This window comes from Amia ocellicauda, chromosome 10 (genome assembly GCF_036373705.1).
Source record: "Amia ocellicauda isolate fAmiCal2 chromosome 10, fAmiCal2.hap1, whole genome shotgun sequence".
Lineage (NCBI taxonomy): Eukaryota > Metazoa > Chordata > Actinopteri > Amiiformes > Amiidae > Amia > Amia ocellicauda.
The window spans coordinates 6969199-6992233 of record NC_089859.1 but is presented as its reverse complement, the minus strand read 5'-3'; the positions used below and the strand labels follow the sequence as shown (position 1 = coordinate 6992233).

Sequence of the window (23035 nt, the reverse complement as noted above, 5' to 3'; positions counted from 1 at the left end):
AGATACTGTTGTTACCATGGGAACTCATGAACACATTGTCTTACAAAGCTGCCTGCAGGCCGAGTGCATTGTCCCTCAGGTAGACCCCCCTCTGCCTGCTTTAACTAGCACAATGCCCAGTGAAACTGCCACTGTTTGCTGCAATGGATGCTTGAGCATCTACCCAACGTGGGTCGAAGGCCAAGCTCCACTGGGAACAAACATATTGCACACTAATCAAGGCATAGGGTACCACAGGCGCCCACGCATCACCAGTCAGACAAGAGCAAGAGCCAGAGCTAGAAGCTATGCCTTACTGCTCATTGTATACAAGTACAAATATTTTTAACCATTTTTTTTAAAGCCAGTGCCTGATTCCCTATAGAGGTATCTGGGCTTGTCACATCCAGCCCATAGATCCAGGACAAAGCCATACCACGAGCAGAGTGCACCACCAGGTGCTCAGGGCCTTTTCCAGCATCCGTGCACCATAGGACACAAACAGTTGGTCTGTGGAGCAGCGCCCCCTCGTCCAGTCCATGTAGCACCACAGTGCCCTAACAGGGCAAAGTCAGTGTACATGGCTCTCCTCCAAACAGGAACCCTAGAGCCATCCCAGGAAAGCAAGTACAAGAGGGATGCACTGCAAGGGCATGTTGCTTGCTAACATTTTTTGCAGACAGCAAAATGCAGTCTTCAAAGAGACCAGCTTCAGCTTGGCCAAGTGAAGCAGCTCAAACGGGGCCTTGGAAAGTGTTTCCAGTACTACAACAAGGTGCTAAGCAGGGAGAGAGAGAGAACAGGGAGACCTCAGCCATAGTGCTCCTTTAAAGAAGTGGAAGGCCAGGAAGTTGGCTCCAGTCGACTCACCGTCAATGTGGACATGACAACCAGAAATGGCCGCTAAGTACGGAGTTGCCAGCATCCAACAGCTCTTGAAGGAAAAGTAAATAACTGCCATAGGTCAGGTGACCAGGTCATGTCCCTTGTCCAGACACAACGTGTGGAAGGACTGCCAGCGGTGAGAATACTGCAGCCTCGTAGAGGGAGCTTTTGACAACTGAATAATGGCCACAACTGCATTACACAGCCCTAAGGCCAAGAGGCATTCCTGTTCAGGGGCCAGAGCTGCAAGAGGTCAGGGTTCGTGTACCAGTTCACGCCCTGAGCCTGAGACAGCAGGTCCGTCCAAGGGGGGTGCTACCAGGGCTCCCGGCTGATCAGGGAGCTACGTGGCCACTTGGGAGTGACCAGAAGCACTGTCACCCTTTCTTGCATGATCTTTTCCAGCGCAGTGGGAGAAGATGCAGTGAGGGAAACACGTACAGGAGACTGTGTGGCCATCGGTAGGCCAGCGCTTCGATCTACAGCAGTCCTGAGTGGTCTTGGGCGGAGAACCCATTTGTGGGTAATGCGTGGACTATAGCCAGTGGTTTGACTGGGAAAGGAGCCCCTTTCACAGCAGGGATCTAGCATGGACTCAGGCAGGCCCAACAGCCACTGTGTAAAGGGTGGGTCTGTTATATTTCCTAACAGAGGAAAGACCCCTTTGGATCAGGGGATTGATGACAGCTCCCGAGGGAGTGGTGAGACTGGACTGGATTGCAACCACTCTCTGGACACAGCACACCTACTTTGGGAATAGTTAACTGTTAATAATGAAGGAGAAACCAAAAGGAAAATGCTGAATGTTTCTCATCTGTAAACATATTCTTAATACATCCTATCAGTAAATAAATTAGTAGCATGCCTGTTAGAATTTAAACAGTTACTGTATTTATATTAAGAATATACAACTGGATTCAACTTAAAACAGAAAGCATTGTTTCCCCATTGGCTTCTAGCTGGATTTATTTATTGTTCATAAGTTAAACTACATTAAAAGATATGCATAAGCTACATAAGCTAATACTTTTATAAGCTTTCCTTTTTGCTGTGGGTTTAATTTGCATACTTTGCTTTGCAGTTAAATTTGTTTCATTGATCTTTCCTTGGTAAAGGTTTTAGCTTCACTTTTGGAATTCAACACAACACAAAGCTGGGTACTTTTACAACTTTTGTAGTCAGGGTATGTAAAGTCATTTGAAGGTACTGTAGATAAAGCATGATGCATACAATATGAAATAGCATAATTTTACAGTTGATCACAGGCGTTTTCAATACGCATTTAATTGTACATTGGTGAGAATTAAATTGGACAATCAGTACTAAAAATAGTTTCATTATTTTTATTCAGTAGGATGTAGGATGCCTCCAGCTGGGAAATGAATAGTCTGCTAAATCAGTAAAATGGCATACTAATGTTTTGTGGTAAAACTAGTAAAAATGATTTAGCAACTATATAGATGTCTTTTCTGATCAGTTTATTTGTGGTGAACCCAGGATATATATGTTTTAAGACTGCCTGTAACCTGTCAGTTTATTAGCACCCTTATTATCTTTCTGCACTGTATATGTCTCAAGCTATTTTCTATACTGTTCATCTCTAGTGTGAGCTTCTTGTTTAAGGGAAAGATTTGTGGTGTTCCTTCTGGGTTTTAAAATTAATCCCTTGTCGGAACTCACCAAAGGTTTTGGGACAGCAAACAAGTGTTCCTACCAAATGTCTGTGTATTCCATTGCATTTCATATGTACACAGTTTGCCGTGCTGAACTGGAAGAATTGCATTCATGTGCATTTATCTGAAAGGGTTTGCCTTAAGTGACTTCACAGAGATTGCTTATGTGGAAATCACTTTTTTTCTGTGGGGTTTAGGGGATCTTTAATGCTGCATGACTACTTAAACTAATCTAAAATTAGATTACCTTGACCTTGCATCTGTTTCAGACACATTAGCATTCCAAAGAGCATCATAAGAAAATGTTTAGGAAACATAAGCTGGACTGACAAAAATGCATTTATTTTATACACAGGTTTTTAAATATCCCTTTCTCCCCCACATCCTTGAAAATGCTTTGAGCTTGTCTTCTCAGGTGTATGGAACTGCACTTTCTAGCCTTTGAATTATGCATTGGAACCAATTAGAGCAGAGGGTTGAATTTCAAAGTGTCAGGCATTATTGGCTTGCAATGCTTTCTGTCTGCAAGGCTCAGTACAGTTCTTGTGTCACTTCAATTCCATTTTACTGTCCAAATACTGACCAACAGCCCTGCCTGAGGTATAGATTTGAGGAAGGTGATGGGGTGTGAATAGAGTATTAAAAAAATATATAAAAGCAATATAGCTCTGTAATGTGTATTGATTTATTTTAGACTTCATACAAATTATAGGCGGAAGTGTTTTCAATAGTATACCGTGACAAACATGATCACATGACAAACTGCTGACCTCTCACGACGCTTTGCTTTCAAGCAGACAATTTCAAAAAGCTTGCGGGATACATTATTAGATTACATGCCATGCCTAGATGAAATCCCAGAAAGTGCAAATAAACAAAACTGTGTATCCAAGGCACGGGTGGAGGATGTTCTTTCAAATGGATCCAGGAATGATTTCCAATTCCAAGGGTTCCTCTGCAAACTGACTTTAACCTGCAGGATATTCGTCATTCCTGGATATGGTACATATTCTGCTTTCGACCATACAGGGCACAAAGACGGCATCGGAGCCCCCTTTGGCCCCGCCTGTGTCAGAAGAAGAAGATGAGGATGAGGATGAGGATGATGACGATGACAACGAGCCTCCACCGGTTATTGCACCTCGGCCGGAGCACACCAAATCAGTATGAAAAGCCACTTCAATTGAATCTTAAACTGTGTTACTCTTCTTATTATTATTATTAACAATAATAAACTGGTAACACTATAAAATAAGTCTCCCTAGTTATGGTGTATTTACATACTTAACTGTATTTTTGCATTTTGTTTGCACTTATGTTGTAAGTCGCCCTGGATAAGGGCGTCTGCCAAGAAAAAAAAAAAAAATAATAATAATAGTAGGTTCTCAGTAACATGTGTAGTTACTCATAAGAAGTGTGTAATTATGTATTATTACAATGTTATTAATGTGGAAAATGTATGAATGATATCTGTAATGCTAAACTACATTTGTAAGTTTTTTCTTAAATGCGCATGTGATTACATATAAAACTGGTCCCAATTTTCGAGCTTCAAGATCTCTGCCCATTGGGGCATCTGGTAAGGATGCCCACCGGGAAGCTACCTTTGGCGCTCTACCGGACATGGCCCACTGAGCGGAGAACTCTGAAACACTGGAGGGTTTATATCCTCTGTTACACGACCATAGTCACTCATTCTCAAAACATATTTAGCTTTTTTTAAATGGAAAATTGGGACCAGTTTTATATGTAATCACATGCATTTAAGATAAAATGTAGTTACAGACGTAGTTACAAATGTAGTTACAATTGTGTACACATTAAGTACATTGTAATATTGCATGATTACACTATGGGAGATTTATTGTAAAGTGTAACCGTTTATGGTAACAAGTGACTTAAATTGAATTATTTCAATTATTTCAATGTTATTTTGCAAAAACCGTCGTGACTACAGTTGATCGATAACCTGGTGTGATCTTCTGTATATGTGGTGGTCACTATCTCTTCACCCATCTCTTCATTGCTCTACTCTAGATTTATACCCGCTCGGTTATTGAGCCGATGAATCCCCCGGCCCCAGTGAAAGAGGTCTCCACTTCCCCAGTGTCCTTGATACCAGAAAACACTTCTAGCACATTGTACAGACACACCGACCGGCAGAGGAAGAAATCCAAGATGACAGACGAAGAGATTCTGGAGCGATTAAGTACGTTCAACGACTAATTTGGGATGTTTTTCTTTTCCACTCCTCCCAATGATTACTGTCTTGCAGTTGTGATTGTAAGGCAAGCAAAAGTGAAGTTGCTGTGGAATGCTTTTTGACCCAGTACAAAGTTTTGAAAACTTTACATAATAAAAATAAGAGTAATTTTGTCATTTCTTGAGAGAACATTTTAATACTATTAAAGCAATCCTAATGTAATAGGTGTCTCTGCATTTGCCAAGAACTGTTGAGTAGTTCTGCTGCAGTTTGTGAGGAGAAACTGATTAAATTAAACCAAAGAGACTGAGCAAAAAAGTATAAATCTTTCCAGTGCAGACACTTTCCCACTGTTGTTGGCTCCTGGTGCCTTGGGAAAGACACTGGTAAACCTCCTTTTAAAGTGGTTCTTATTATTTTATACTCTGTCATTAAGTGCTGATGTTCTCAAATGATACTTCTATTGGCATAACCCAATGCCACCCCCGTAAAAAAGTATTTTATAGTAAAAGTAAAATGTGAAAATGTCAGCATGACATTACACCAAAATATCCCTCACTCCAATTAGCAAAATAGAAAAAAAGTTATTATTAGCACCTAAAGGCAATGTTTCAAGTTTCAGTTTCTTGAGCCAAAGTCACAGAATTTAATATGATAAAAATCAAAATATATAGCCATCAAAAAATAACAAAAAACAACAGCAAAAAAGGCTTTATTGATCTAGACCTGTAACAGTAGTGTGTAGTAATTATTTTCCGTGTTCGCAAAAATGCTTAAACAACTTTATTTTGTTTTCTCTTTCAGGAAGCATAGTGAGTGTGGGAGACCCAAAAAAGAAGTACACACGCTTTGAAAAAATAGGACAGGGGTAAGCTGACATCTTCTGCAATACATGTTTCTCTGGGCAGGACTTCACAGCTAGGATGAGTCAACATCACAAAAAGCTTCTTTGTCTTAAGAAACAGTCCAAAGGGGAAATGTACAGGAAATTAAAATGTAATCCAAGAATGATGTAGGGGAGGCTGAATTTAGACTCCTGTTCTGGGAAGGGGATGTGTCTTTGTTCAATTTAACTTTGACAGTGAAGTTGCATTTTATATCTAAAATACCGAAAACAGGCTACGTCATCTTTGATAATCTCCCCCATTATGAATATACATGATAACAATTATTTTACAGAAAATGCTTTAGGGTTTTAGCACAAGAAACATCTTTCCTTTTCAGTGTAATTTCTGAAACATTAACACTACATCTATGTAAGGAACATCTTGGCAACTTAATGCTTAATCATCGTTTGTTCTTTAGCCCTTCGCTACGGCTTCAGATAGTTTCAACACTTGTAATAAAGCTGTGCAGACAGAAGAGGAGACTGCAGATACACGCTCAAATTCAAAGTCTGTCTCGGCGGCAGCACACTCTGTATTTATTGAAGGAGCCAATCTCATCAAAAATGAAGCCTCTTCTATTATTTATAACCTGCCACTCATCTGGTGTATGTTTTGCAAAGCTGCTGCCTGCCATGTTGACCCGACCAAAGGAGACACTGAAGCATGCAAGGTTTGATCATTTGATGGGCATGGGTGAGCCCAACAATGCTCCCCTCCTTCTCATTAAGAAAGGCGATCGTAACCTATTATCTGAGGGGCAGGGAGGGTAATTTTAGGATACCTCATGCAGTCAGAATTGCCGGTTCACTGTGGTGAGCGGGCTGCGGAACAATGACGGCGGGGGATCAAGTTTCCTCTTGTTTGAGCACTTTAATGGAGGGGCCTCTCTTCAATTAGAAGAGCACTGTCCTGGAGAGTCGCCTCCAAACAAATAAGCCCTTCTTTCCAATTTGTCCTGGGCTGCTTCTCTTTAATAATGGATACAAATTCCACCTCCGTGTCCGAACCCCTGACAGTGAAAAGTCACGATGGCGGCAGCGGCCTGGTGGAAAATGAAACCATATACAACAAGGCCGAGCACAACTGGGCCAGAGTTCAGAGCGAGGAAGCGCATATCGGGTGAGACACGGTCTCGCGTTGCACGAGTCACTCACCCGTCGTTCAATGTATACTTTTTCTGTCTGACATGGTTTTCTTTACTGGAATAAGGGAGGTATTTTTCCAGTGTTGCCACCATACTTGTGAATTACTGAAGATGTCAAAGCCTACCATAATGGCTATCGCTGGAACGTGGAGCTGATGAAGAAAGAGGATTAGAGAAGCTCGAGTGCTACTTGATAACTAAAAGGTGTAAAATGACAGTGAAAAGAAGGCGAACAGCTGAAGTTACAGCAGGTTGGGTGTGTAAAAGAAAAAGCCCTGAGAAAAAAAAAAAAAAGAGAAAGAGGGAAGCTTTTATAAGATTACTTTAATCTGTGGTAGTCCGATAAAAGGTATTTTGAAATGGCCTAGCTACTGTATGTAGAAAATCAGTACATTAGTGCCATTCAAGGGACAAGCTCTTTTGCTTTTTCAATTTAGGCCTTCAGTCTCGCTTGGTTCACAGCCAATGCAATATAACAACATCAACAACAGAAAGTTAAATAAATAGGGACCCCTTAATGCTGTAATCAGCCCCTTGAAAAATTACTTTTGTAATAGTCAAGGCAGCGGTCTGTATTATTTCTTAGTTTTAGAATGCCAGCATTAAGCACTTGGGCTTTTCATGAAGAGACATTACACACACACACACACACACACACAAAGATTCCCTCAAAATTGAAATCAATTATCTGACAGATCTGTCTATTGATTTCCATCCATGGGCTGAGTAACTAATACAGTATGCAATACTACACTGCCATCTAGTGGCACTGCCATCTAATAGTCTAAATATTGTTTTAAAGGAACAGATGCATTAAACACCCAGACAAGATAAATGTGCTGTCATATGAACGATTCATTTTGCCACACTGGATAACACATTATTTGTTCATGCGCATTCAATTATTTGTTTATTTTTAAACAAGGAGCCATAAAACATTTACATATACCACTGTATTAAAAAAAATATATGTAAAATGTTTTCTCAGAAACATGACAGCATTATACTTGAGTTGATAATTTCCAACTGAGAAGATCAAAGTAAACAAATAAAGCATTCTGTTTCGGTGTAAAGATATGCATATTCTTTGTTATTAAACATTAGCATCTGTATATCTGTGGTAAGGTTTACTCTTTTTGAATATGATATATTAAATTCAAGCCCTTTTCAGAGCATTTTCAGAGATATCAAATAGAAACTTTATAACAACCTTATAGTATCAAAGGGTGTTGCTGTACTTCTCCACCTTACTGCACTGCAGTCTATTCAGCGATGAGATGACACAGTGCTCACGGTGTGCCGAGCCGGGAGGTTCTCTCGTGAGTCATCAGTGCAGAAGGAAACACTGGAGGCTTTGCACAATTCATCCAGCATGTTCTTTTCAAACCCCTCGAGAATAAAAGTGCTGAGGGAACAATACATACCTGGAGCTGTAACTTAGATACAAAACAAAAATGGGAGAAAACATACAAAACCCCACCAAAACAACCTCTAGAATGCCTGAGAGTGGAGAAAACATAGTGCCAGTAAACCTAATAGTTAAGTAATGCAGTTAAATAGATGCCAGGTATCAAACATTCAATTAAATATTACTAATGAAACTAATGAAATATAAATTGATTTTATATGACAAGCAATACCTATAATCAAACCTATCTGGACAGATTACTGTATTACTGAAAAATATGAATGCAAGGCAGTTAAAAGGGCCAGCAAAGCACAAGCAAAACCCAAGACAAATGAAACCCCAGGGATCTTGAATACCACTAGCAATCAATTGTATACAAATAAGAATAAGAGTCATGCTTTTTTGCTAGATAAATACGTCCCTCAAATATATACTTAATAGGGCATTACAAATCAAAATAAATACTTCTTACTGAATGTTTCATCCACTTTTCAACACCACACAGTGTAGAATGTACATGTGAAGCCAAATGAAAAAAAACCTGAGATCCTTTCAAACAAACAGGTAAATGACTGAATTAATTGAAAATAGGACAAAGCTGCTCTACTTAAAACCAACAAATAAAAGTATCTACTTGGTGATAGTTGGACTGGGCTGTTATTTGCCTCTTTACAATGAGAGATAGAAGATTCACCCATTACAATGAGAAACACCTGCAAAAAGAACAAGTACCTCCAATGAGCCAATTAAAGTGAATGGATTCTAAATGAACCCCCTGCGCCAGATAAATCAGTTATTGTGCCAATAATGCTACTATAAACAATAGCTATACTAGTGCTATTATACTTGAGTTTAACACATTCATGATAGATATTTTCATACGGGGAAATAAATTACAGATATCTGAAAATCGTTTTGGTATAAAAATAATAGATATAAAGATTATCCTGATTTATTTTTTAAAATGTGAAGCATACATTTAATTTGAATCTATTTTTATATATTTTTTGGTCTAGTTTTCTCTCTCTCTCTCTCTCACTCTTGTAACAGTGTCTCCTAGCAATATTTTTCATATTGCTTTTCTATAATTCTATTGCCTGTTTTTTGACCTACCCACATATATGTCATCATTTGTTTCCAGTAAGAAGAAATTCACAATCCTTCATATGTGAGGCTTATTTTTTTGTTCACACATTGCCCTGTTTTTCAAAGGAAGGGTTACAGTGTCACATTCAATAGTCCATCTTCATTGAGGTTCTTCTTCCATATATTTTCCTCTAACTCCCTAGGTTTCATTTGTAATATTTAATTTTGATAAAATATATAGAGAGAGCACAAAATGGCAGCAGTTACCTAAAACCATGTACGATTTTTAATTTTATTTCATCAGCCATGGTAGCATTCCAAAAATACAATTTGATTTGTGTTATTTAACATGGACACAGTATGCATGTCAGCCTATATTGTTGTGTCTTAGGTATAGGTTGTTGATTGTGTAACATAACAGAGCAGAACTATTTGTTCAGTATGAAAAAAAAAAACTTGTGTACTCTGGAGATCTTTTTTCTAGCAGTTGCTTTCTGCTTTTATTATTATTATTATTATTATTATTATTATTATTATTATTATTATTATTATTTTATTACCAGTCCTATGACTTTCAGATATTATCTTTTGGGTTTCTTTAAACCTAGGGGGTTGTTTTTATGTCTGCTGTGGTATTGTATTTCAGAATGTATTCACAACAGACCAGTGAAAGGGTGTTTATCATGTTTGATTCTGATTCCGTCTCTCCTGTTTTTTCCACAGGGCATCCGGCACTGTATACACAGCAATAGACATTGCAACTGGGCAAGAGGTAAACTATCTATAAGTCTCTAAAGTCAGCTCATCTTCATTTCTGCACTGAAAGAACTTTTCTAAAGTACTAGAAAGAAAGCAGAACAATATATTCAGTCAGCAGTTCTTTCCTGAGTACTGATTTCCCAATGCAATCTGATTGATTTAGAAAAAACACACTTTTTTGAGGTTGCACAATACCGTTAATAATTGTACACAGTTTTTAATGTTAAAAAAGAAGAACATTATATCATATTTTAAGCTGGAGATGAACTATGAAAGGAGTGTTTACAAAACTTGCTTATTAATCTAGGAAAAGCTCTTATTTCTTAATACATTTTGTTTCCTGAAACAGTAATTGGAAAGAAAAGAAAATGGGAAAAAAAAACACAAACAACAGCGCAGCTCTTACTAATTGTGTAGTGCAAGATCAGATCCATTAATCTGAGTGAACAAAAGCAGAAGCTTGATTTGTCAGCTTTCGCCTACATTTGTTGAAACCATGCTGAGTGGGACATGGGCAGACTTTTGACTTGCGCTCTCGTATTTCAGGTGGCCATCAAACAGATGAACTTGCAGCAGCAGCCCAAGAAGGAACTGATCATTAATGAGATCCTTGTGATGAGGGAAAACAAAAACCCCAACATTGTCAACTATTTGGACAGGTCAGTCTCTGCATCTAAAGGGTGGGCAACCCTACTCTTGAAGAGCCACAGTCCTCTAGGTATTGTAAGTCTCGTTAAAATACTCCTTTGAGTACAACTACAAACAATGCTTCTTTGATTCAATTTAGTAAATATTGGGTTCAATTAAGTAACATTGAGCTTTGAGGCTTTGAAGCAAAACCAGAAGACACCTCGGCCCTCCAGGACCAGAGTTACCCACAACTGATCTAAAGTCTTCTCATGACATCCTGTGCATAAACATCTATAGGCAAGTGAATTGTGATAAAAACAGTAACAGCAGCAGCAATGCAGCAACATATTATGCTGCATGTAATACATTTTAGCTAGATGAGCAAAGTAAGTAAATAAACCTTTATTTTTTTGTTATGGAAGGACCTTTTATTTAGCATACATCTCAGGATCATAGGAAGGGATTAAATCTTGGGAATCAGGGTAGCTGATCTTGGGTGCATTATGTCTTCAGTTTTTAGTTTGTTGAAATGTTGGTGTTTGTCCATAGTTACCTGGTTGGAGATGAGTTGTGGGTGGTGATGGAGTATTTGGCCGGTGGCTCGCTGACAGATGTGGTAACCGAGACCTGCATGGATGAGGGACAGATTGCGGCTGTTTGTCGAGAGGTACAACATTTTCTGTCTTTCTATATTCCCATTATTTACTTTGAATAGTCAGCATTGCTTTACATAACCCTGAACCTTTGCTGACCCTAGAGATCAATATTCTGTTATCTTTCAAGTCGGAAGCACTGCCCAAGGGGGACGGGTTTCTGTGCACTTCCGTAGGAAAACGTCACTCTATCAAAGCTGCCATTGGCCCCTGAGCTCGTCACTCAAACAGGTCCCTTCCCACTTCCTGTTCTATAAAACGTGACATCAGCACAGGTTCTTCCTCTTTTGCCATTTCGCCTGGACCTGAGAACGTGAGCTCTCTGTGTCTTGTCTATGCAATAGACTTTATTATTATTATTTTCACTGTTTTTCGTTTGGTTGGCTTCACGGCTGTGTTGTTAGCCACTGATTTACTAGTGTGTGTGTCTCTATTTGTTTTGTATTACTTATTATTGATAGCTAATCCAAATCTCTTCCGTTCACGCACCGGGGCTCTGGCTGCACTTTCGGTTTCACTTTCGTACAAATAGAGCACACGCCCCCCCACATCATGACGCTCAACTGCCAGTTCACACTGTGCCACTAGAGTCCGAGGGGAGTCTGTCTGCCCCATCCTCGAATGAGGGCAGTAGACAGGCCACCTGGGAGGAGGACCGCCTGTCTCTGGGTCCCACGTGAACTCAGGGGTTGAGGCGGAGCTCATGGAGGAGGAGCTGGTCTTATCCACCCCTCCTCCTCCGTTGAGCATGGACATCCCTCCTGCTCCTGCGGGACAGGACCGGGAGTTCTGGGTGGTGATTCAGAGGGCCATGGAGTGTCTCCAGCTCCCCTGGCCCTCTGATCCTGCTTCACCGCACATGTTTGAGAGAGGTCAGCGTTCGCAGCAGCCCACATGGGCCGTCCCGCTGCTTCCTGACCTCCTCGACGAACTGAGGGCCACCTGGGGCCATCCAGCAACAGCCCCTGCCCTAGGCACGTGAGGGGAGGCTTATGCCAGGACCCAGGTTGCGGAAGAAGCGGGCCTGGTGGACATCACGCTGGTAAACTCCACCATCGCCACGCTTGCCTCCCTACCGCCACTGTCCACGGAGCCACGTGACCTGGCCTGCCCCATCAGGCAGTGTCACATCACAGAGGTGCTGCTCCGGAGGGTGTATGAGACAGGAGCCCAAGACAGCAGCTCAGGAACACCGAGAGCCTGCTGGCCCTGTAGCTGGCTGAGCCTTCAGAGCACAATGACGCATCACGAACCCGCCCCCTATCTCAGAGATAGCGGGGGTAGCTGACCAGCTGGTGAAGGTGATGTGTCAGGGGGCAAGGGCGACTGGGCAATCCCTGGCAGCCATTGTGGCGGCACTCCGCAGCTCTGTCTGTCCCAGGTTGCTGAGGCGGACAGGACCTGCCTCATGGACGCCCCCATCTCGGCCCCACTGTGGAGGAGATGCTCTCACGCACCCTCCAATAGAGAGAGTAGTCCCTGCAGCAGCTCGTCCACAGGGAGGCCCCCCGATCTCAGCTTCCAGGCCACAGCCCCCCCAGGCTCCCTGCCCTGGATCCTGGCAGCCCACGGCGGCTCGTGGTAGGAGGAGGCCTGGCCTGACCCCGCCACCTGAGCTGTGACCCTGAGGCACCCTTACACCCCCCAGCAACTCTGAAATTGGCAACTCCGCACCCAAGACTCTTGGGTGCTCCAAATTATATCATTTGGCTACTCCCTACAGTTTCAAACACGCCCACCCCTCTTCCAAGCCATGGTGTGGATGCAAGTGAAGGACCCGTTGCAGTGTGCGGCGCTTCGTTCCTAAATCGCCGCTCTCCTGGAGAAGCAAGCAATCCGCAAAGTGCCCCCTCCTGGGCAGCACGAGGGATTCTATTCCCCATACTTCCACTTTGGTGGCGGAGCCCTCACAATTTGACCCTCGGTGTGCCCATGAGCCCAGTCTGCCACTGAGCAGTCATGACGACAGACGCCTCCAAGCAAGGTTGGGGAGTAGTCTGCAACGGACGTGGTGTCCAAGGCAAGTGGATGGAGCCTGCACGGGCCCTCCATATCAACGTTCTGGAGTTACAAGCGGTGCTCCTCGGACTCATTTCCTGCCAGTCCTACGGGACAGACACGTGCTGGTTCAGACATACAACACAGCGGTGGTTGCCTATATAAATAGACAAGGAAGTCTCCGGTCGCACAGACTGTACTGTCTAGCACGCCGACTGCTTCTGTGGGCGCAGCCACGGCTCGCTCCATTAGAGCAGTTCACCTCCCTGGCCTATCCAACCCGGAGGCAGACCACTTCTCTTAGGGAGGCCCCCTGGTTTCCGAATGGCACCTCCAACCACTTGTGATACAGCAACTGTGCAGCCGGTTCGGCAGGGCGGACATGGATCTCTTTGCCTCGGCAGATTCCACACACTGCCCACTATGGTTCTCAGTCCAAGACCGCTCAGGAACCTTAGGGATCGATGCGCTAGCCCACTTATGGCTGTGCTGTCTCCTTTACGCGTTCCCACCATTCCCCCTTCTCCCGGTGATCCTGGAGAAGGTCAGGAGAGAACGAGTGACAGTTCTGCTGATAGCCCCATGGTGGCCTTGCAGGTTTTGGTTTGCAGACCAGATCGCCCTCCTCAACAGAGAGCCTTAGCAACTCCCAGTGAGAGCGGACTTGTTGTCCAAGCTGCAGGCCACGGCCTGGCCCCTGAGTGGGAGCGTTTGACTGCCTGGGGTCTGTCAGACGCGGTAGTAGCCACTATTCACTTGGTGAGAGCTCCCTCTACGAGGTCACAGTATTCCTACCGCTGGCAAACGTTTAGCACCTGGTGCCAAGACGGCGGTCAAGACCCAATTAATTGCCCCATTGGGGTCATACTACAATTTTTACAAGAATCAGTATCAAAATAACAGTCTGGAAATACAGCTTTTTTTCATTTCCATTTTTTTATCCTCCAAAATATCCAAAGAAAACAGAAACAAAGGTTAGCAATCAATATTTAAAAACATATGTGAGGCACTGATTAACTTTTGTACATACTGTCAGACTTTTATATTATTTGTTTATGAATAAGAATATCACTTTCTCATTTCAGTGTCTACAGGCTTTGGATTTCCTCCACTCCAATCAAGTGATCCACAGAGACATTAAAAGTGACAACATTCTCCTTGGAATGGATGGATCGGTGAAGTTAAGTAAGTTCAATGGAAAAAAAAACTCACAACTGTGATCACTCAAAGACTTTGACAGGTTTCCTTCATGGTGTATTGTTTGTGGCTATGTGTTAGCTGTACAAACTGAACAGATCATTACAAACATCTAATTAAACATATTTAACTTTAACTTAAATTGGACAGGGGTGCTAAACTCTGGTCCTCAATGGTCAGCCATCACAACAGCACAAGGCTATTACAATGAACATCTTCTGAGAGAGAAGGCAAGCAGTAACCAAAGAAACCACAGGCCCTTGTCCTGCAGAGTCGGGTGGTACGCAATAACAACTGCAGAGCCTCATAAGTTGTTTTATCCCTTGCAGCGGATTTTGGCTTCTGTGCCCAGATCACCCCTGAGCAGAGCAAGCGCAGCACTATGGTTGGCACACCATACTGGATGGCGCCAGAAGTGGTGACCCGGAAAGCCTATGGTCCCAAAGTTGACATCTGGTCTCTGGGGATCATGGCAATAGAGATGGTGGAAGGAGAACCTCCCTATCTCAATGAAAATCCACTCAGGGTAAGAGCCTTTCATGGCACTATCTTAGTTTTTATTTCTCGCTAGTGTGAGAAGAAGGAAGTTTCTCTTGTTTGCCTTCAATGCAACTCTGTTTGCTAAGTAACACAATACCATGTGTTGTTTTCCCAGAAAAAACATTCAACAGGATATTTTTTTTTGTCTTGAGCAACCGTATCATTTACAATTGAATACTTGTTGTTTAGAAAGATAAGAGTTAAAGTGTTAATTACATTCCCCTCTGCAGGCCTTGTACCTGATTGCGACCAATGGCACCCCGGAGCTCCAGAACCCTGAGAGGCTGTCCGCCGTGTTCCGGGACTTTCTGAACCGCTGTCTAGAGATGGATGTAGACAGGAGAGGCTCAGCTAAGGAACTACTACAGGTAACTCCATCTTTTCTGACTCACTTAAGATACTGACAATCTTCCCTTACATCATGAATTGGAACTTGTCAATTTAATACCTCAGCCAGGACAGGAGAAACATTTATGTCTACAGGATTACAGTAAGATCAGCTCAAGGTTGAAGTTTCTGCTTATTGCTATGTTAACAATTTAACCATCCACTGAGCATTATGGGTAGGTTTATAGAGCTCCAGTTGAGACATGCATTTGCCTATTGATCCCAAATCTGAAATAGGGCTTCTGAATTTACAAAAGTACATAAAATCAGAGAATCCTGCCAATACGTTAATGATGGTTTGAAACTCGTTTGTTATTTATTTAAAACAATGACCGTTTTTTATGTTTTCTTTCTTTATTTAGCATCCATTCTTGAAATTAGCCAAACCTCTCTCAAGCTTGACGCCCCTGATTGTAGCTGCAAAGGAAGCCATAAAGAACAGCAGCCGCTAAGAAGGATCGTAGTACTTTTGAAGGAGACTGAAGTAAAAACAAAATAAGTACTGGACCTCTTCCTACAGGCTATGGCAGTGGACAGCTAATGGGACAGCACAAAAAGAAAAATGGAAAAGAGCCCAGCTTTTGCTGTTCTTAGAGGCCAGAGAATTCAACTTGACTGCTTTTATGTTCTGAAACACTGTTAATTGTGGAACTGTAATGTATGTCAGAAGTATTTGTTTCCGAGGGAGTCTGGCTTTGCAGAATTCCAGATTTTTAATTTTGCTCTTCTGGAGGAAGAGAGTGATCCAAGAAGAAAAGGAAAATACATCGAGGAAACACACCACCAGTCTTTTCAACTGTTCAATCTCTCAAGAACCCTCAGTTAATTCCCTGATCAATGATCCTACAGCAAAGGTCTTGGATTTTCTGTCTTGCCCTGATCTACACCGGCTCAAGAGGTCCAATTACCACCAAACATTAATGGTCGATCTCAATAACTGAAGCTAGGAAAATCCAGACCCTCAATACAACTGCATGACCATGTCTTTGGTAACATTATATAATGGATTTCCTCATATCTCATGTTTTGAGTCTCAAAGGTCGCTTTTGTGATGCTGACGTAACTCCATTTCAAAAGGAATTATCTATTTTGTATTCATGGGGATGAAGTCTTTTAAAAAAGGCACTGAAGTGACACAAGTATTTGCAAGGCCGGTCCGAATTGTGTTCAGCTACGTGTGTTCACTGCTTCTGAACAACATTCCTGGGTCGTTCTGAATACAAGTGGCTTCAGTACATCACAGGTCATAAATAAATTAAGAATATAAAGGCCTCAAAAAGTGAGGATTTGAACATTAAACATTATTTTTTCTCAAATGGTGTAACAGTGTAAGAATAAATTAAGAATGACTTAGATATTTCAGTTGGCGTACCTCTGACAGAGAAAAGAATGACGGATCCTATGTCAATCTCCTCGTGGCCCTAAAAGGATGCCCTTTGTAGGGCAAGCCATTTGTCCAAAATAGTGGGATCTTATAAGTGGGTCACAGAAGTACAGACAGCAACAAAGTCTGTCTGTTAGACTAGTTAAATATGTATATACTTTTTACAAGGGGTGCTATTTTTTTTAATGCTTTTTCAACTAAAGTTACCATTTTGTTCCGTTCCAGTAGCTTCTTGTTCTTAAAAAAATAATGTCTGGGAGAGTCCAGAGTCAAAGAAATAGCTCTTATTTGTGTTTTTCAAGCATTTAAAAGGAAAAGGGTTCAAGGAGTGATTAACTATTTTGTGATTGTACCCCATTTTTGATGCATCAACACAGACTGCTACAGGAACACTATGTTCTTCAGCCTACTATTATCAGCTGTTTCCTGTTTTCTATTTTTGAATAAAACATTTCTTTAGGTAACGTGGGCATTTTCAAGCACACAATTAAATAAAACACTGTGTTTCAGGAGTGAAGCTAAAGGATTTAGAGAAGATTAAGCTACCATTAGCAAGGTAGCAATGGACAGACTTAGACATCATAGTGATTGGTATTTTATAAATCATCCATCATCACCATATTTCACTGTTATGCACAGGGTATTCAATTACACTCTCACACACATCTACATGTATAATTCAGTATGTATTGTACTGATCATGACAGAAAATATAATCTTGATAACACTTCACTATTGGGCAACCATACTACATTTGTTTTGATTTAACTATTTATATAATTTTTCATTCACTAGGACTAGTTCTCCGGGTCTCATGTACGTTTAAAATATATATTAAAAAAGTGATCTTAAATTGGCAAAACACAGAGAGAGGAATCCCCAAAAGATTAATTATATCAGCTGAAACACCTTGTATTTAAACAGAATATGTTTAAAAAAAAATAAATATACATGCATAAACCATACATTATATGTATATGTGTATGTGTGTAGGTGCGATTTTGAACAATGTGTGTGTATGTGTGTGGTTTTTGCCTTCCATACTATATATATATATATATATATATATATATATATATATATTTGCAATGTTGTAATCAGGCTTTTACCATATTCATTCCCTTCCCTTTTTCTTGATGGAATTATGCTCTTCTACACTCCATGATGTAAAAAATTATAACCTTGTTTACCTTGACATAATTGGTTGGTGTCATTGTTGCGAAATGTAACAGATGTGCTATACTTGAAACTGTTAATGCACAAGATCACAAGAAATCCAGATAAACTGTATTGATTTAGGAAGAGAAGAAAAAAAACTGGTATTTGTGTTTCATGCATCCTCTTTCCAGTCAGATATGGTAGGGTGTTAGCAGACTGTTGTAAAACAGAGCGAATTATGTTCCTGAAGAAATTTGAAATCTTTTGGGGGAAAAAAAGTTATTCATGTTTTACACTAAAATGTGCAACCTCTCTTGGATTACTGCTCGCTGCATTTATAGAAAATTTAACCACCTGCATTCACATTTGGTTTGAGAAACCAAACTTTTAGTTTCCAATCCTCAGAACAATGTAGGGGAGTTACCTCCTCCTTCCCTCGAAAGTGCTACTACTGTACATCACTGTGAGAAACAGGCACATTTTCAGGGACTCCAACGCAGAAGACGGTCATATATAAAACCTTACGTTCTTTGACCCTCTCAGGATCTGGTATTGAGCAAGATGAGGTGACATTTTGAGGGTGGGCATAAAAGGTGAACATTATAATTTAATGAATGACAGACTGTTTCAATTCACCTTGATTTGATCCGTATATAAGTCTCTATAAACAAATTGGTCACATGGTTAATGTTTTTGGTAACAGAATAAAGGTGGAACGTTTCACAGTTTTCATTATATATACATATACATATACATATATATATATATATATATATATATATATATATATATATATATATAAACATTTTAAGATTTTGAAATAATGAAAACAAAATGTTTTGGACTGCTCTATGCTGTGTATTTGAATCATGTTTTGACCCACCCAAGAGTTAAAGCAGAGTTCAGCAGCTTATTTGTATTGTAAAATGTAGCCAATGATGAAATGGAAGAAAAGGCACATGCTCTTGTTTTTAAAACTCTTGTACTGAACATTTACTCTTGGGAAAGATAAGTTGATTTATTTTTGGCTGACAGGACAAGGTGTGGGCCCAGTCTGTTCCTAGTCAAAATCTTTTTGGGTCAAGACAATGAGCACAAGAACATCTAACTTAATGTTAGACCCTGAAATCACAATAAAACAGGACGTTATTAACTCTGTTCAGCATCTTCCCACATTATATAAGTTCCTGTACATTCCTTTATTGGATGATGTGTAAACCTGTAAATGTGACGTGAGATTCCTCTATAAATGTGTATTAAAAGCAAGACGAGAAAAAAAAATGTTCTTTTAAAATTATTTAATTTGTAAAGTGCTGATCCATCTCAGCAGATTTTTTTTCATTCTTTTTTAAAAACAAAATGAAAAAAAACAATTGTTTTCGATAAGCTATTTTTAATTGTGGTGGAAGCAATAGAATTTTTGAATTATGGATTGTGCATGGCTGTGTCTTGAGTGTAAAACAAACAACAACAAAAAAAGCAGTTTGGAAATTGGACCGAAATAAAAAATAAAAAACAAAAAATAAACATTCTGAACAAAACACTTTTCCTTTTTTCTTGTACTTTCTGTAAACAGTTTTGTTCATTAAAACTATATACTTTTTACACTTCATTTACAATGCAAAATTAAAGTTACAATGTGCTTTTTAGCTTTTAGCTCTTGGAGGTCACTTAGCCCTTTCTTTTTAGTTTTGTAATGTTAGGTGTTTTAGTTGTCTTTATTATAATAGTGCTATAAACCTGTAGTGGCAGAACTGAATAATAAATATGGCCCAAAGCTTTTTTAACTTCTGTGTATGAGTAACTGTCACATTATGTGCATATTTTAGTAAATTTGTGTATGTTTTCCTGTTTAGTTGTCACAAAATGCAGTATGGACAGAGACAGGGTTTTGGAGTTAAACCAAACTCTATCTCAAGATGTCATTGACTACAATGAGACTTAAAAAGACAGAAAAACTAAAAAAAGAGACTCTCTCAGTTTTGGAGATACAAGGGCTTGTCATAACTCATTATTACTAAATTAACAAATTAAAGAACATATTTAAAAATGAGGGGGGAAAGACAGGACTAGTTAATCAATTGTTTGACTCTATATTGCTGACCTAACTACAAACATTATTAAGATGGTTCTCTATATACATACATAACCTTATTGGTTTGATTGCTTGTTTTTTGGGCAATAGTTTATATATTTAATGGTCCATGTTTCACTTTAGCAATCACACTTTAGAATAAAAATAATATTAAGACTGACAAAACATGACAAATATAACAAATATAAAAAACTAAAATGTCCTCAATTATCTAAACTCTGCAAAGATTATTATTAGCAATCCAGAAGTATTTATATCATCCAGGTGATTATGTTATTGACAGGCAGTCACTTAAGAAAGAGAAACAAATCAAAATGTTGGGTAAAAAAATCCCCTTTTTAATGCATGAAAACATTCTTATTAAATATATATATAATTTATTGAAAAAAGTAACACATTGCTTATAGATATATCAAATGATACCAATGTCTGTGGCTATTATCTGCTATTTGATACATAACATGAACATGTTTTTTACAAGAGGTTCCTTCTTAACTGTTGGCTTCAACTATGAAATGTGTTGCCAGAGGAACTAAAGTGGGTGACAGAACAGGGAACAGAGATTTAGTAGTTTATATCAATTTTTGCATTAAGCAGAACAATGCAGCCATATTACAGCTTTTAAAAAATGTTTTGGTTTCTTTGGTTTTGCTTCCCTAAATTTCTGCTGAATAATTTCACATTATTTTCTTTTAAAAGCAGTCTGTATAGCAAGTGAAGATATTTAAACATTCATACATAAAATGTCTTGTATTCTGTGTGGCTAATCAATTTCTAGTTTCTTAAAAGGGGCAGAGGTAGGAATAGTTTGGGAACCCCTGACCACATAGTAATTAACTCTTATAGATTTTTGGTTTAATGTGTGTGTGTAAAGTTTTGGGACATGTCAGAAAGTAAAAGTATTTCTATTCTGTAAAGTCAAAGGAATGTTATTTTCAAATAAGTGTCTATATGAAATGCTTCCTTAACCCTTCATTAAATATCAGGCATAAATCGGATAAATCGAATCAGGTATAAATTGAGAACAGTTTTTTTTCCAAATGCACTACATCCCCTTTCACTCTAATTTTAATTTCTTACATTATATATCCCTCTGTGCTGATTTGTTATCCAAAGTAGACATACGTTTTGACTTCTTCAAATAACCATTGCTCTACTTCAATTTTCATAGATTTAAGCTGTTGAACATGAATTTGGATTTACTCAGTTACTAAGTCCATATATATGTATGTATGTAAATGTATATATTTCCTATCAATGCATACAACTCATTAGTCATTAATCTTGTTATGATTATTATGAATACTGTCAATGTATATTCATGGTTACACAATATATGCTGTTTTTAGAGCCACAAAACTAGTGGCTAGTTTTAATAACTTGATGGTATATCTCAGGTCGACTAATGTAATCTCACATCTGAACTTATTCAACATTCAATTTATTCAATATTCAACATAACTATAGAGAAATATACAGTGAGGGAAAAAAGTATTTGATCCCCTGCTGATTTTGTACGTTTGCCCACTGACAAAGAAATGATCAGCCTATAATTTTAATGGTAGGTGTATTTTAACAGTGAGAGACAGAATAACAACAAAAAAATTCAGAAAAACGCATTTCAAAAAAGTTATAAATTGATTTGCATGTTAATGAGTGAAATAAGTATTTGATCCCCTATCAATCAGCAAGATTTCTGGCTCCCAGGTGTCTTTTATACAGGTAACGAGCTGAGATTAGGAGCACTCTCTTAAAGGGAGTGCTCCTAATCTCATCTCGTTACCTGTATAAAAGACACCTGTCCACAGAAGCAATCAATCAATCAGATTCCAAACTCTCCACCATGGCCAAGACCAAAGAGCTGTCCAAGGATGTCAGGGACAAGATTGTAGACCTACACAAGGCTGGAATGGGCTACAAGACCATCGCCAAGCAGCTTGGTGAGAAGGTGACAACAGTTGGTGCGATTATTCGCAAATGGAAAAAACACAAAATAACTGTCAGTCTCCCTCAGTCTGGGGCTCCATGCAAGATCTCACCTCGTGGAGTTTCAATGATCATGAGAACGGTGAGGAATCAGCCCAGAACTACACGGGAGGATCTTGTTAATGATCTCAAGGCAGCTGGGACCATAGTCACCAAGAAAACAATTGGTAACACACTACGCCGTGAAGGACTGAAATCCTGCAGCGCCCGCAATGTCCCCCTGCTCAAGAAAGCACATGTACAGGCCCGTCTGAAGTTTGCCAATGAACATCTGAATGATTCAGAGGAGAACTGGGTGAAAGTGTTGTGGTCAGATGAGACCAAAATCGAGCTCTTTGGCATCAACTCAACTTGCCGTGTTTGGAGGAGGAGGAATGACCCCAAGAACACCATCCCCACCGTCAAACATGGAGGTGGAAACATTATGCTTTGGGGGTGTTTTTCTGCTAAGGGGACAGGACAACTGCACCGCATCAAAGGGACGATGGATGGGGCCATGTACCGTCAAATCTTGGGTGAGAACCTCCTTCCCTCAGCCAGGGCATTGAAAATGGGTCGTGGATGGGTATTCCAGCATGACAATGACCCAAAACACACAGCCAAGGCAACAAAGGAGTGGCTCAAGAAGAAGCACATTAAGGTCCTGGAGTGGCCTAGCCAGTCTCCAGACCTTAATCCCATAGAAAATCTGTGGAGGGAGCTGAAGGTTCGAGTTGCCAAACGTCAGCCTCGAAACCTTAATGACTTGGAGAGGATCTGCAAAGAGGAGTGGGACAAAATCCCTCCTGAGATGTGTGCAAACCTGGTGGCCAACTATAAGAAACGTCTGACCTCTGTGATTGCCAACAAGGGTTTTGCCACCAAGTACTAAGTCAAAGGGGTCAAATACTTATTTCCCTCATTAACATGCAAATCAATTTATAACTTTTTTTAAATGCGTTTTTCTGGATTTTTTTGTTGTTATTCTGTCTCTCACTGTTAAA

The 23035-nt window shown here is 40.0% G+C and overlaps 1 protein-coding gene across 2 annotated transcripts in view; it reads left to right on the top strand.

Annotated features, from left to right (window-relative positions):
• The window catches only part of LOC136759777 (serine/threonine-protein kinase PAK 3), a 51189-nt gene extending 31757 nt beyond the window's left edge, over window positions 1-19432 (top strand). For both annotated transcript variants that reach the window (XM_066714810.1, XM_066714808.1), the window contains 10 exons: window positions 3567-3701; window positions 4575-4746; window positions 5545-5608; window positions 9989-10037; window positions 10571-10683; window positions 11204-11321; window positions 14391-14490; window positions 14832-15028; window positions 15273-15410; window positions 15792-19432. In XM_066714810.1, the coding sequence (XP_066570907.1) occupies window positions 3567-3701; window positions 4575-4746; window positions 5545-5608; window positions 9989-10037; window positions 10571-10683; window positions 11204-11321; window positions 14391-14490; window positions 14832-15028; window positions 15273-15410; window positions 15792-15881 (1176 nt within the window). In that variant the 3' untranslated portion in view covers window positions 15882-19432. The remainder of the gene's footprint in view (window positions 1-3566; window positions 3702-4574; window positions 4747-5544; window positions 5609-9988; window positions 10038-10570; window positions 10684-11203; window positions 11322-14390; window positions 14491-14831; window positions 15029-15272; window positions 15411-15791) is intronic.
• Window positions 19433-23035: the final 3603 nt, after the last annotated feature.